The sequence below is a fragment of the Arachis hypogaea genome, chromosome 6 (genome assembly GCF_003086295.3).
Source record: "Arachis hypogaea cultivar Tifrunner chromosome 6, arahy.Tifrunner.gnm2.J5K5, whole genome shotgun sequence".
NCBI lineage: Eukaryota > Viridiplantae > Streptophyta > Magnoliopsida > Fabales > Fabaceae > Arachis > Arachis hypogaea.
Window position 1 is genome coordinate 1,002,908 of NC_092041.1, and position 16,443 is coordinate 1,019,350.

The window sequence follows — 16,443 nt, forward strand, 5'->3', positions numbered from 1 at the left end:
CTACTCCTATAGTAAGTAATACAAAGTTAGAGAAATATTTATATAATCTTAATATATGTTATACGGGTATTTCAAAATTTATTTTTGTTCAAACTTTAACTTTAAATTTAATTGACAAAACTATCTAACAAATTATTTGTTTTAAATAATTTTATCGTACTAACTTAATTTTTAATAAATTATAAACATCAAATTAAATTGTGCTCATCATCTTAGAATTAATAATACTAATCTTCTCCGATAAAAAGTAATAATTTTTAAATTGTTTGAGTATCTCTGTTTGGTCTGGACAGTAATAATGTGAGTGATTTAAAATAATTTTAGAAATTATCCAAAGACTAACATTTTTCGTTATGTATACGTAAATTTTGGCCGGACAATTTAATCTAATTGAAGGCTTTATCTTTAAAGTTGGAGATATCTTGGATTTTCACCTCTCCTCTCTAGTGCATACGATTAGTTGATTCTTAATCCTGTCTCTGTTCTAAGTCGTGTTCCTTATTTTCGTAAAAAAATCGGCAAGCTTGGATTTGAAATAATATTTGTAGAACTTTTCAACTTCTTCTAATGTCTTAAAAAGCATTCCCATCTTTGGGACAAATTTTTCATCCACAACACAACTGGTCTGCATGGTGAACCGAAAAGCTTTATTACAGTAAAACAATTATATAGTGCACAGTAAACAAAACAAAATATATTCCTCTAATTTTTTTAAGACTCCTTTCTGCATACCAAACCGAACCCATGCTCATAGTGAAACAACTCTATAATACTAAACGAACCAAAAAATTTCTCACAGTGAACGAAATATAATACATTATACAAAACCAAATTTAAAACAACTCTGTTTACAATTTAGATATTATCATTTCAATTCAGATTTAGATCACCTCCGTCTATTCAATTAAATTCAAATAAAATTAGCAATTTTATTCCATTGAATTCGACTCAAAATTCAATAATCCAAACCTCATCAAATTGATGCGTTTCAGAAGAATAATCCAAATCGCACTCATTCAATTGATTTGAAGTTGATTCATTCATTGTTTCAATTTAGAAATCAAGATTGAAGAAGAAAACGAAGAAGAAAAAGAACAACGAAACTAATTACTTCGAAGTCAATCCAAATTCATAATGTAGAAAAGAAAAATGCAAACAGAGGAGAACAAAGAATTTTATTAGGTTGAAGAAGAAGAAGAAGAAGAATAAGAACAGAAAAGAAGAAAAAGAACGAAAACACAAGAAAAGAACAAGGTTTACGTTGAGAAAGGTTTATCACGTAATAAAAAGTTTATGTTATATACATTATATGAGACGCGTGTATAACAAACGACTGTGGAGTAGAAGAACGCGCGTATAAAAAGAAAGTTACTTAAATAACATCCATATATTTTTTACATGGATATAGAATTTTTCCGTAAATTAGATGTATGATTTTATTTCATGTAATAACCACGAATACGTTACCAAAACTCCAAAAGAAAAATCAATTATCAATTCTTTCTTTGTTTTGCTTTATTTTTTGAAAGTGAAATTGAAAGTGTTTAGTTTTTTTCTTAAACAATATTAATTAACTCATAAAAGTTTGAGCGCAGCCTACAAAATTTGATCGAATATCTCGCCTTCTATAAATTCGCGTTGATCAACCAAATAATTATATGTATCAATCAACACGATAATCATAGAAATAAAAAAATTCGTTCACATTTTGTAGGTTCAGAACTTTATGAATTAATTAATATTATTTGAGAAAAAAAAACTAAAGCACTCTCACTTTCACTTTAAACAAAAAAGCAAACATAAAGGAAGAATTGATAATTGATTTTTCTTTTGGGATAATATTAGATAATTAATAATTTTTTGAATAATATAAACAATTATCAATTAAATTAAAATATATTATATTTTTAAATTATTTATCTAAATTTTAATATTAAAATAATCATTCGTACACCTAGTAAAATGAGCATTCGATATATCTATTATTCACATAATTTAATATTTTCATTATCCACCTATATTTTTTCTTTCTTTTAAAATTTTATAATTAATATTATTTGAGAAAGAAAAAACTAAAGCACTCTCACTTTCACTGTAAACAATAAAGCAAAAATAAAGAAAGAATTGACAATTGATTTTTCTTTTAAAATTTTGGTAATGTATTTGTGGTTATTGAAGAAAATAAAATCATATATTTTTTATTTAATTGTTAGATCTAAAAATGGAGTAGAAATCTAGAATACAAAATTTATAAATAGATGAATAAATTAAGTGATTCAATTACCCGTTATTTATTCTTTGACTTCCTCTTATTTTTATTTTTATTTTTCATATACGAGATAAGATGATAACTTCGAATTTTACTAATTAAAAAAAAAACTTGTATGTAAAACAATCCATACATATACAATAGTTATTTGGTTTCCCCTTACTTTTATTTTAGGTCAACCCCTTGGTAATAATAATAGTTTAATTGCATTAGGATGCTTTGGAAATCAACTTCAACTTGTTCAACCTCGACTATTCGAGCCCAAACCAACCTACTTATTTTATTTTTATTTCAATGCCCAATTAAGCATTTATTTTTTAAAATAATTTGATTATTTATTGATATATTTTTCAAAATATTTATATTTTTCTTTTATTTCCTATTTTATTGTCCATACAAATGAGATACTAATACTCATATCTTATTATCATAGTCAATAAAATACGTTCAATCTAATTTTTGAATTTATGATTAACGAGATACATATCTCATTAGTGGTGACAATGAAATATGTATATTAATATCTTTTAAATAATAAAAAATAAATATTTTTCAAATATGATATATTAATAAATAATTAATTTATCTTATTTATTTATTTAAAAAATCCATTAACATTTTGCCTAACTGTTTGCTTTTGAAATATTTGCCACACTCTACCCCACACGTCATTCAGTGTTTAACATTTATAAACACTAGTTAGTGAGTTGTCATTTAATTAATTAATATATGTAAGAGTTATAATTTATACCCGAAACATCCAATAATTTTTCCTTCGGAGTGTAATTTGCACACCCAATTTTTGAAGTTGTGTTGTGTTTTTTACACCCAAAAGGTGTAAACTGTAAAGTCAAATAAGAGATAAACAAGATTTATATTATATTAAAATTTAAAGATAACAATAAAATGAATGCCAATAAAAAGTTCCATCCATAATTAAGTAAATGTTTCGAAAAATATTTTTTGATTTTTTCCAGTCCAAAATACGTGATGCTTCATTTAGCTGTCATCAACCAGGAGTGGTAATATGACAGGTAAGAGTAAATTTTTGTCCTCTTTAATTTTGTTCTATTCTATAATAATTCGTATTAAATCTGTTTCGTTTTTATCTGTAGATAGTAAATAATTAAATTTTAATCTGTTTTTATTTATTTTTATAATTATTAAAAATTTAAAATTTAACAAATAAAATTAAATTTTAAAATTTATATAATTATTATTATATATATAACATAAATTAAAAAAATAAATATAATATAATAGTATTAATATTTTATTAATTATTTTATATATATTATATATTAAAAATATGATAAAAATTTAAGTACAGTTAATTTTACGTAAAATTAATATTTAAAAGTTATTATATAAAAATTTAATCAAATTAGTCAAATTATTTAATGATTCTCAAATGTGAGATAGGTACCCACGGATTCAAATAGGTCCACTTTCCGTTTCATATGAATTCATGATCCGATTATTGATTCATTGAATGGTCAAATAATTCATTGGGCACTTTCACACTGGGACGCAAATATTGACATATTGTTATTCAAATATGCGGGCCGAGTTAAACGTTCTGCTTCGAGGGGTCCAACACCAAAGACATCATTTGAGAAGAGGCAAAAATAAATTATAAATAGATAAATAACAGATAAATTAATCTAATTTGAATGAGTTTAATAGTTAGTTTATTAATTTATTGAAATAAGTATTATTATTAAATTTTTTAATACACTTATAAAAATATTCCGAATTTTTTATATTGTTAAATATATATTTTTTAAAATATTTTATAAATTGAATTTAAATATAATTTTTTATAAACATGATTAAAAAATAAAATATTTTTATTATTAAAATTTGATAATTTTATGCCAAATATAATTTTTTGTAATTTTTTGTTAATGACTAAAAATATTTTTAAAAAATAAAAAAGTTTCTAAAAATTGAATTTCGATTCAATTTTTTATTTACTTTTTAAATAGTTATTTAAATATTCTTATAAAATTTTAAATCATATTCTTAAGAGATTTATTAAATGTAAAATTTAGAATTATTTTTGTCACTATTTTAAAAAATTACAGATAATTTTAATAGTTTAATCATAAATAAAATAAAACTAAAGAGGACAAACTGAAAAATAAAGATCCTTATGTTATAAAAATTATTTTGGAAAGCAATCCCCCTCCTTGCCAATGAATATTAGGGGTGATAAAACAGATTGTACTGATCCGTCGAACCTGCTAAAAAAGTTGGGTCAGTTAGGATCTGAAATTCGTTAAATTCGTATCGCTAAATTTGAGAGTTTTGATAGAGCGGGATTGCCGTACCAAAGATTTTTATTTTTTTATTAAATAAAAGAGTAATTAGTGCTACAAAATTAATAATTATATAATTTTTAAACACTATTTTTTTTATTTTTTATTTTTATTCTTCTTTTAGTTATTAATTTTATTTATTTTATTTTATAATTTTGTATATATGCTCAATGCTCAAATTATGTGACTTGTTTTTTAAAATAAAAATAATTTTATTGACAAATAATATTTTAAACAATTTTATTAAAGTTAAAAATTAAAAAAAGATAGTAAAAAAATTATATTGTAATTTGACTATTTTTTATTTGTATTTGATTTTTTAATTATTATTTTTTATTAATTTTAATAAATTTTAATTTTTTTTAAAAAAAGAGTTAAACGGGCTAGCCTGCCGACCCGCAAATCCGCCATAAAACGTAGCGAACTAACATTTTAAATTCACTTTAGTTGGCAGGACAGACTGTTCTGCCCCATTTTATGGCGTGAGCCTAAGCAGAACAGGCGGGTTGGAGTAGGTCGATCCGTTTTTTCACCCTACATTGAATATGCTCCATAACAAAAAAAAAAAAAAAACACTAAATTAGTTATCATAATAATAAATACCAAAATCAGTCATTATTTTTTATATATATATTTTATATTTTATATTTTAATACATATTTTATATTCTTTAAAAAAATATATATTTTATACTAATTACTAATTTTGATTATATTTTATATGTTGTAACAATAAATTATAAAAATAATAAAATAATTATATCTTTTAAACACTAAAGATTATCAATTAAATATATTTTTTATGTTTTATTTATATTTTAATTATAAATATAAATACAATTAAATTTAATTATTTATAAAAATTGATTATAAATATAATCCTAAATTACTCTGTATTTTTATACAAAAAGCTAATCTTTGTATCCATGTCTTATGGTTGTTTTTTATATATGAAGTCAAATACCCATTCATATACAGCATACCTTCCTCCTATAACATCCAACTAGCACTGAATGGAACATTCACATAAAACTTCCAATCTTATAATACACCACTCAAGTGTCTCAGAACGTAACTTGTTTATTATTTTCGCTGCACTACTTTTTTCAACGTCAAAAGAAGCATACATCACCAAACATAGTTATAAACTTATAATAAAATGTAACTGAAAAGGTGAAAACTCTGTTGCAGTTAACTTCACGTGAAGTTAAAATCGTTAAATAAAAATTTAGTCAAATCAGTCAAATCATTTATCGTCTCTCAATTATCAACTTCACGTGAAATTGACTGTACATGAATTTTCACCAACTGAAAAAGAATAATATTATTAGTTCCAAGTATCAAAACCAGGGAACAGTGGAACAAAAAAGTCATACCAAAATAATAAAATCAAGCTAACATATCAACTAGCAAATATGATCTTCCTTAATATATATATATATATATATATATATATATATACTTTGAAAAGAAGGACCATTAAATTTTCCAACATGAAGATAACTTTTCATGTAATGTATGCCATTCTAGTTTTTTCATCAACACTTGCACAAATTTCAGCACAGAAAGAAGCAGAATCACTGATGAGATGGATGAAAAGTTTGAACTCTCCCATGTTGTCTTCATGGAACATCACAAATAACAACACAAGTCCATGCAACTGGAAAGGAATCAAGTGTAACAATGGTGGAAGTGTTGTTGAGATAAAGCTTCCAAATTCAGGCCTTGATGGAACTCTCAACAGGTTTGATTTCTCTTCTTTTCCTAATCTCACTACACTCAATCTCACCATGAACAACCTTGTTGGAAAAATCCCATCTGAGATAGGAAATTTAACAAAATTGCAAGTTCTTGATCTTAGTAGCAACAATTTCACATATCAAATGCCACCAAAAATAGGTAACCTCTTAGAGCTACAAGTTCTAATCCTATCAAACAATTCATTGTTGCAACAAATTCCATATGAACTTAGCAATCTGCAGAATTTAAGAATTCTTGAACTAGGTGGTAACTTTTTAAGCAATCCTGACCCAAAATTCAAGGGCATGACATCCCTAACAGACCTTAACCTCACATATAATTCTCTCACAGAATTTCCACCATTTGTTCTTAAATGTCCAAAGCTTGTGTCTCTTGCTCTTTCAATGAATACTATTGGGAAAGTTCCAGTTCAATTGTTCAACAGTCTCAAGAACCTAACAACCCTTGACCTTACACAAATCCAATTAGAGGGTCCAATTCCAACAGATATTAAGAATCTTTCAAAGCTTAAACACCTTGGTCTTGGAATCAACCAACTAAATGGTACAATTCCAAAGGAGATAGGTCTATTATCATCACTTGAGATTCTTGAACTGCATGAAAATTCCTTCCAAGGACCAATACCATCCACAATTGGAAATCTCAAAATGCTTCAGAGACTTGATCTTCACAGCTCAGGGATAAATGCTAGCATCCCAGATGAAATAGGCTTCTGCACAAACCTTACTTTTATCGATATGTCCGGAAATAACCTCACAGGTTCCTTACCTCTTTCAATGGCTTCACTAACAAGAATCAAAGAGATGGGAATATCTGCTAACTATCTATCTGGAGAACTTCATCCATCTCTTCTTTCCAATTGGACAGAAATCAGCTCCTTGCAACTCCAAATGAATTATTTGTCAGGAAAACTTCATCCTGAGCTTGGTTTGCTTCAAAATCTTACTCTCTTGTTCCTCTACTCCAACCGGTTTTCTGGACCAATTCCACCAGAGATTGGAAACTTATCAAGCATAGAAGATCTTGAACTTTCTGACAACAATTTCAATGGTTCTATACCATCAACCATTGGAAAGTTGCAGAGCCTCACCCAGCTAACACTGGCCACAAACCAACTCAGTGGAATCCTTCCTCCTGAAATAGGTGATTTGGAAAGTCTTCAATCCCTTGACTTGAGTGGAAACAACCTTGCAGGGTCTTTGCCATCATCAATAGTTCGTTTGGAAAACCTCAATCTCCTTTATCTTCACAACAACAATTTCTCAGGAAGCATTCCACAAGATCTTGCACCTTCTTTCTTAACCAATTTGACCTTTTCCAACAATAGTTTCTCCGGGAAGCTACCTTCAGGAGTATGCAGGGGAGGGAACCTTGTCTACTTAGCTGCCAATCAGAACAATCTAGAAGGTCCAATCCCAGAAAGCCTGAGAAACTGCACTGGACTAGTCAGAGTTCGTCTTGAGAAGAACTCTCTTAGTGGAGATATCACGAATGCATTCGGCATATACCCGAATCTGAGCTTCATTGATTTAGGACAAAATCAGCTTACTGGTTCATTGACAAATAACTGGGGAGAGTGCAAAAATCTCTCAAGCTTTAGCATATCTTCCAATAAGATTCAAGGGAACATCCCTCGTGAGCTTGGAAGTTTGCCAAAGCTGCAAAATCTTGATCTCTCAAACAACAATCTAACAGGAAGCATCCCAGTGAAGCTCTTCAGTCCATCTTCCCAGCTGCTTAAACTAAACATGAGCAACAATAATCTCTCGGGTCAGTTACCGACCAGCATTGGAGCACTTTCACAGCTGCAATTTCTGGATTTATCAGCAAACAATATGAGAGGGTCAATTCCAAAAGAATTTGGAAACTGCAGAAAGCTTATATCACTGAAGCTGAGTATGAACCAGTTAGATGGCAATATGCCAATTGAGCTTGGGAATTTAGTGGAGTTGCAGCCTCTGTTGGATCTCAGCGGACAGATAATCACACAGCTGGGAAATCTGATAGCCTTGGAAATTTTGAACCTTTCCCATAATCAGCTTTCTGGGACAGTTCCTTCTGCTTTGGAAGGACTAATAAGCCTTCAGTCAGTGGATATTTCTTATAACAAACTTGTAGGTCCCCTCCCGGACCTAGCTGCTTTTCAAAATGCTTCGTCCGAAGCTCTAGCCGGCAATGCAGGTTTGTGTGCTGGTACTGCTAGCAATAGCAAAGCAAATTTGATTCCTTGTGTTGGAAGCAAAAGCAGCAAATCAAATAAACATAAGGTGGTCATTGCAGTAGTCATTCCACTTGCTGTTCTATTCATTTTATTAGTTTCCCTTGGAGTCTTCGCCTTGCTGCGCTACAAGAGAGTCGATCAAGAAGAAGAGGACAAGAGTGAAGAAGGAAAGGACTCACTCTTTGTATGGAATCACAGGAGCATAGTAGAGTTTAAGGACATTCGCAAGGCGACTGAGAATTTTGGTGACAAGTACTGCATAGGCATAGGAGGACAGGGAAGTGTCTACAAAGCAGTGCTTCCAACAGGTGATATCTTCGCAGTGAAGCGTCTCCACCAAATTGAGGATATAGACTTCTCCGGACACCAGACAAAGAATTTCATGTCTGAAGTTCATGCCTTAACCAATATTCGCCACAGAAACATTGTTACAATGTGTGGTTTTAGTTACTCGGACGGGTCTATATTTTTCATATATGAGCATGTGGAGAGAGGATCTTTGCAGAAGCTGTTGCAGGACGACGAGGAGGCGAAGATGCTGACCTGGAATATCAGGCTGCAGATAATAAAAGGACTTGCAAATGCATTGTCTTACTTGCACCATGATTGCAAGCCCAGCATTGTTCACAGAGACATAACAGGGAACAATATTCTCTTGGACATTGATTATGAGCCTAAACTATCTGATTTTGGGACAGCAAGGTTGCTGAAAGAAGAAGAATCAAATTGGACAGCTCCTGCTGGATCATACGGCTATATAGCACCAGGTAACTTGTTCAAAATTTAGTCCATAATTTCCATTTTTCTACCATGTATTTAAGTAACATTATCATAGCTTTTAAATATTTAATTTTCATGATTTGTTTCTACTAATATGTTGTGGCCCTTTTAATGTTCTTGCAGAGCTTGCATTTACCATGAAAGTGACTGAAAAATGTGATGTATATAGTTTCGGAATTGTTGCACTAGAGATTTTGGCAGGGAAGTACCCTCATGAACTACTTTCGTGTCTAGAATCTGGGGGATTTGATCAACACCTTGTGGATTTTTTAGATAAGAGAATTGATCCTCCAACAAGAAATTCTGTTCAACTCCTGGTATTGGTGGCAAGGATGATTCTAAAATGTGTTGATAAAGATCCTATGGCAAGACCCACCATGCACCAAGTATGCCAAGAGTTTTCTTCATCTTCTGATTACTCATCCTCTAACCCGTTGAGAATGATCAAATTAAAAAATTTAATAGACATGTAATAATAAACATTGTTCAACACTCTTTTTCCTAAGTGCTGGTTTGTATAGAGTAACCTCTGTCTTTTTATTATTATCTTTCCTTTTGCATTCTATAACTGATTTATTCAATAGTGTATAGTTACAAGACAATTTATGGTGCAACCAAAATACTGCAAAAATAAGAAATTTTTTAATTGAAGTTGATTTTTAAAATCAGTTTACTGTGAACTGACCTACTTACCTAGCCAACACTATCTCTTTGGTAATGAATATGTGAAACTTTATGGCTAAAAATGAATACAAGAGAATGTCTTTGGTGGGGAAAAAATAATCTAGTCCTTTAAAGATTAAGTAAAAATATTCTTAATGTGTGGTTCAGATTGAATCTGTATATAAATTATCCATGATATTACATGTGACTCAATACTTATCCTAGTTACAAACTGGTACATTGCGGTTTGGTTAGATCGATAACATGATAACTGGTCTAAAATTTTTTTTTTCAAAGAAAGGGTTAATATTTGGTTTAGTGGGTTGAGTGACCGTTGGACTTTAAAAAACTTTAATAATTTAAAAGTAATTTATTTATTTTGGGCCAAAAAAATAACTATAATAATAATAATTAATTATAATAGTTAAAAAAAAACACTTATTTTTATATTATTATTATTATTCCATTAAAGATTCCTAGCAAAGGAGAATACATTATGCAAACTATGCTAGCGATAATGACTGGAGAGTTGTTCTACTTGAAGAGATTGACGAAACAAGATACTACTGTGTACATACTACTAGACGATTCAAAGAATCTGAAAAGCATTATCATATTACATACAAAAAGATTCTTGCAGTCAAAAAAGGGATAGAGAAGTTCAATTTTCTTTTAAGTCCTTACTACTTTATCGTGGAAATGGACAATACATCATTTCTATCAATATTGGATGCCAAAGAAAAGATATTTTTAGATTCACAATTCTTAAGATGAAAATATTTGTTCTCCCGCTATAAATTTACAATTAGGCACATAAAGGGAAATCACAACATGATAACTAATTATCTCTCTCGTCCTAATAAAGAACTCCCATAAAAAATTCTCATTTTTATAAAAAACCAGAGTCATTTCCTTTCTCAGCCAAGCAAACAAATTTTACTGTAGTCAAAATTCTAACCCGACGATGTCTGTTTTACTAGCTAAACAAAATGGGCAATTTCTGCTCAATATGATTGTGCCATAGTTATTCTCGCTCTCACCATGTATCACCTACTTTGTGATAGACAATTATCGAGATCACTCCTTGAGCAACTTCTGATTATGTTTACCCCTATCCCATCCTGGCGAGAAAAACTTGACAATGCACTGGATACTCTTGGAATATGGAATATCCCTAATAAAAAGAAGCAAAAATTCTATTGCTCTTTTGTCTTAAGAAGACAGTTCCATTACTAGCAAAAAATTTGCTATACAAGAAGCAACATCAATATAGTAGGGTATTCAAAGATGTGTTCCACAGATGAAAAGATTTGTCTCAACTATCTCGCCAAATATCTTACTTTTTGCAATAACTCTGATATCTATACGCTATCAGGAATTATTGAAGAACTTTCTCTTTCACAAGAAGAGGATGGTTCGAGTTCCTTCAAAACAATACAAGAAGAGTTAAGAAAATTTTAAACTGATTTCTTTATTGCATCCAACTCTTTTCCAAAATCATCACTTGCTCAAGACTCAAACCCATGGGATAATCCACCGCTTTCTTAAAACACTTACAATTATGAAGAAGAATCGGATGCAAGATTTTATTCACTCTTATCTAGCCCAACACACATGGATACAGGAATTGATTATGGCACTGAAGATCCAGCTGAAGAACCGTTAACTGCATACAAACGATTTGGTGATTATTATTTTCATCAAGAAGATGAGACCATATTTGCTCCACATATGGAACAATAGATGACATTATGGAGCATGAGTTAATCACTAAGTTCTGATCCTTAGTCAACAAATAATTATGAGTGTACAATAAATATATAATAATAGAGTTGATAGGATCTTTATCCTTATCCTCCACGTGTCTTATCCTCCACGTGTCTGTATCTTAGTAGTTTGTCTAAAGTTGCTTGTCTTTATATAATGTAGCGGGAGATAAGATTTCTTCTTATCTACCACGTATTTTGTCTTTGAATTTGGTTCCTCTAAATTTTAGATTTTTACTTTAGAGGATAAAGTGATATTTCTCATTATTGAATATTTTTTTTCTCATGTTTTTTCTTGGTCCCACCTATAAAATAAATGCTGATAGATCATACTTCACTCTCTAAAGTAAAATTCAAAATTTAGAAGATTCAAATTTTTTGTCTTTATTAGAAGAAAACCTCTAGACATTCATCCTTGTAAAAGATCAACTCAGTTCCAATAAAATTCATTGTAAAATATTCATCATGAATACTTGGTTCCTGTGAGCTATTTTTCTCAACTAAACTAAATATTAACAATTAAATTCAGTCATCAATATATTTATATATAAATACATGTGTAATTTAATTTATTTTTAATGTGTATTTATATTCCAATGTGATTTTATACTAGTAGCTTATCTTTAAGACTGATTTTAATGTATTAATTTAATTTTAGGTATATTTAAGGCTTATATTAGTTTGAAAGTTGGTTATCTTTTCCTTATCTCATAAAAGATTTGTTTTAGATGGAATTATCCTATTTCGCACCTCATCTTAATTCCTTTGTGTCAATTTTGTTATTTAGCTTCCCTCTCTTGCTTATTTCCCAACAGAAATTGCACAAGCATGGAAGAACAAAGGGATACATATAAGGAAAGAAGATAAATAGTATAAATCCAACACCACTTACAAAAGAAAATAGAACATCACAGCACAAGATACATTCACAAAAGAATTAATAATAAAAGAAAATGCATTCCTAAGAAGAACACAATGAGGAACATAGTTGGATTTAGAAGAAGCAGCACCCCTCAATCAAATGAACCAACACATGATTTCTCTTTCAGTTTCATCTCACCTGTACCCCCTCTCTTCTACATGCTCTCTCTGCTATTCCTTTAAACGAAGTTGCAGAGCCAGTATCCTCAGAAGTCCCCATAACATTCCAGTAAGTCCCTACACTGCCTATAATGGCCTTCTCATCCGGGCTTCAACTCGCCAACTTCCTTGGCGAACAAGAAACTGAAAACTGTTTGAGCTCTTCAGCTGTCAATGCACCTAAAATTGGCCTGTCTTCATGGCTTATCACTGAATTCGAGCCTTGTGAGCTCGCGGGTGTATCCACATTCAGACCAACCAAGCTAGCCTTCTTAACAGGCGTAGCTTCTGATGAATCCAACCAATTAGAAAGGCTGGCATCAACTGCAATTTCCTTTGATAGATCAGTTTTAGATTTATCCCTGAAACTTGGTTCTGCATTCAATCCAACCCAAGACTCTTCACTTGAAACATAATTCTCTTTCTGAGACCTTAATGGTGGTGTTCTTTTGGCCTTAACTGCTTTCCACTGAATCAGGTTTTCAACCGGGTTCAGCACAGGATGAACATAACCACTTCTATCCCGAGCATTCGGATTCAAGCCAATTGACCTCAAATCACTATCACAATTTACCATTGGATTCTCCACTTCCTCAACAAACACTTGATTCACAGAAATTCTTGGCCTTGAGCATATTAGTCCATCTTCAAAGTCCTCTCCAAATTCATCATATTCTTCTCCCATGCCACCATCACCATCTTCATCATCATCATCATCAGTAAGATCACTATCCCAGTAATCCATTTCTTCATCTTCTTCTTCATCACTATCTCTGCAATTTTGGTATCTATGGTTTGTTGAGTAAGACACGGCCGAAGTCACCGAACTATTTTCTTCAGAGCAAGACCTTTTCTGGCTTGATGCTTCCAAATGTTCTTCCTCTCCACATTCTTCTTCACTCTTCTTCTCTGGCTGGAAATCATCAACTTCATCCACCAAAACAGGCTCATAGGTTTTCACATTGGTATCAAAAGTTACTTTCTTTCTAGTGCTGCTATTCAGGTTCAAATTCAAGTTCACCTGCTCCTCAGGTTTAATCCTAAATCCAACCAAAACCCTTCATTTCAACTCCAAATCCAAAACTAATGACAAAAATAGAAAGCTGGAAACTAATTAACTTACTTGACTTGTGATGAAGAACTAAGTCCGGTTTTGGAATGATCTTGAAGAAAAGATAGAATTTGTTGCTCCCGGCTGCTACAATCACCTCGCTGCAACAGTGTTGTGATTGATTCAATGAAATCATAGAAACACTTAATAAAAGGGAGAAAAGGGTGATGGAATTTGAGAAGAAAATGAAACCTTGCGTCTGTTTCTTGTGCGTCTGGCATCCTTGGTGGAACCGAAACAACCAATGAAGCAACCCATGACTGTGTCTTTTCAATGTGGATGAGAAAAGAGCAAAGCCTCAAGAAAGGGGAGCTTCTGTAATGGGTTTGTTGTTCTTCATTACAGCAAATGCGAGAGAGAGAGAGAGAGAGATTTTTTATTTTTTACTTTATTTAAGAAAAGTGGGAAGTGACCGTTAGGATAAAAACAGAGTTGTTTGTGGATTGTGATGACAGGCTGTAAATGGCATTTTTGTTATTATTATTATTGTTAATATTGTTTTTCATTAGGTTTTGGTTTTGAGTTTATGTCTCAAACCTAAGTTGATCTTGTGGCTTTCAAGGACATTGGAAAAATATCGTAACCGTTAGCGCTGTCTCGCACTCATTGTAGGCAATATGGATGCGATTACAACGTTGTTCCTTTGTCCCAAAATTTTGTGGGTAGTTCTAGGAGCTAATGGTCCAAACGTACGATGTGTATAATGGGTTAAATCTTTGGTTCATGAATAAAATGAACTTATTCATCCTAAAAGCGTAACATAACAGGATAATATAATACTAATGGTCATATTTCTAATACTTTCTAAGCCTCTATTATACACATTATACGCTTAGGCCATTGACTCCCTATACTTTCTCTAATTAGAAGAAAAATAAATTCATTTTGAATACGGGAAGTAAAAAGTTATAAAATACGGACGACACTTTTTTTTATTTATACTGTCTGTGTATTAGATATATTATTCATTAACATTTGTTCGATACGTATGTTTTTTTTGTATTTAATTGTATTTTAATAAAAAATAAAAAATAGATATACTTAGATACATTTAAATATTATCACGTGTTAGTGAATTCAGTTTTATTCTTAATATGTATTCTTAAAATGAATTTAGAAATAATATATATAATTAATTATTAAAACAAAAAAAATTAAATACTTTATATTATTAAAAAATATTAAAAAATAAATTTATATTTTAATATCAATAAAATACCAAAATATAATTATAATTTATTTAAAAATACTTTATATTTTATATATATGCGATGCTTGCATATATTATACAAATTTTAAATTTGTATATATGTATATCTCGTATCGTATCATATTTCTTATCTGTATTAGTGTTTCTGCATCATAACTAAAAAAATCTTATAAAAAGATTTTACTATGCTCCTCCTTTGTTCGAGAATAATAAAAAATAAATACGTTCAATTTTAGAGGTATAAATTAAGAATAAGTATAAAAATTAATTTTGACTTCTTAGAAGATTTAAAATTTAAAAATTATAATTTATGTCTTAAAATTTAGAATTTAAAATATAAAATAACAAATAATAAAAAATGAAACTATAGAATTGAGAGAAAAAAATAAAATAGCTAAAAAGATATTTTTAATAAAACTAATTAATATTTATCAAAAAATAATTAACTCTAGAAAAGGAGCCACATAATGAGAAAGTTCCTAATTTTAATTTTTTATATATAAATTATATGTAAATTTTAGTTTAGTCATTTTTAAAATTTTATTTTAATTTTATTTTAATTTATAAATATTTTTTATTTTTTCTAATATGTTATCTAACTCCACCCCTGACAAGCTCTTTAGTTGAATTGATTAATTATTAAAGAAATTTTACTAACAAATATTAAAAATAGTTGTTAAATATATTCCAAATCGAAAGTGTGTATTAACTATTAAGATTATTTACTTATAAATAGTGTAAAAAATTGGCATATAGGATGCATGTTAAAAGACAATAAGTGAAATTAGTATTTTAATATAAAAGATTTCATATTAATAATCATAACAAGTACATTAACTAAATGCATAATATAAAGAAAATTAAATGACTAGACTTTGTTCCAATGCATTGGGTTCTTTATTAATTACTCTTCAAGTATCTGCTCACTAATCACTATTTAATTATAGATTGCCAATTAAAACATAGCTTAATTATGTGATGATGAGTAAATTAGTAGCTGCAGGTTTCGTCACTTGTCAGAATCATTATGACTTGTTAGGCTGAACCAAAAAAAAAATGTAGAGGAAAAAAATGAAAATAATGGGGTGAGAGAGGCTCGAACTCTCGACCTCAGGATTACTCTCAAAGCTATGAGACCTACGCGCTAACCAACTGCGCCACCACCCCATGTGAATATATTTTTTGTGCTGTTTTTTATGATTTTTAATTTTGACAATTTTTTTTAAAAAAAATAATTACAAGAAACCAACTTTATGTTTATG

At 29.8% G+C, this 16,443-nt stretch overlaps 2 protein-coding genes and 1 non-coding gene across 4 annotated transcripts; 1 reads left to right on the forward strand and 2 right to left on the reverse strand.

The window, feature by feature from the left end:
* The first annotated feature begins 6,053 nt into the window (after positions 1-6,053).
* Positions 6,054-10,016, forward strand: LOC112695169 (uncharacterized). Its single transcript, XM_025747414.3, has 2 exons — positions 6,054-9,338; positions 9,475-10,016. Exons 1-2 carry the CDS (start codon positions 6,083-6,085, stop codon positions 9,822-9,824), a joined length of 3,606 nt encoding a protein of 1,201 aa, XP_025603199.1. The 5' UTR covers positions 6,054-6,082; the 3' UTR covers positions 9,825-10,016.
* Positions 10,017-12,611: 2,595 nt separating this feature from the next.
* LOC112695170 (uncharacterized) lies at positions 12,612-14,570 on the reverse strand. 2 transcript variants are annotated; one of them, XM_025747416.3, is made up of 3 exons: positions 14,164-14,570; positions 13,984-14,072; positions 12,612-13,900 (listed from the first exon to the last, which is right to left on the reverse strand). In XM_025747416.3, exons 1-3 carry the CDS (start codon positions 14,227-14,229, stop codon positions 12,973-12,975), a joined length of 1,083 nt encoding a protein of 360 aa, XP_025603201.1. In that variant the 5' UTR covers positions 14,230-14,570; the 3' UTR covers positions 12,612-12,972. The 2 variants fall into 2 exon arrangements, with proteins under 2 accessions (XP_025603201.1, XP_025603200.1); XM_025747415.3 differs by having other exon boundaries at positions 13,984-14,390.
* Positions 14,571-16,262: 1,692 nt separating this feature from the next.
* TRNAM-CAU (transfer RNA methionine (anticodon CAU)) lies at positions 16,263-16,348 on the reverse strand. Its single transcript is given in 2 exon segments — positions 16,263-16,298; positions 16,311-16,348. It is a non-coding gene; the product is annotated as a tRNA-Met (tRNA).
* Positions 16,349-16,443: the final 95 nt, after the last annotated feature.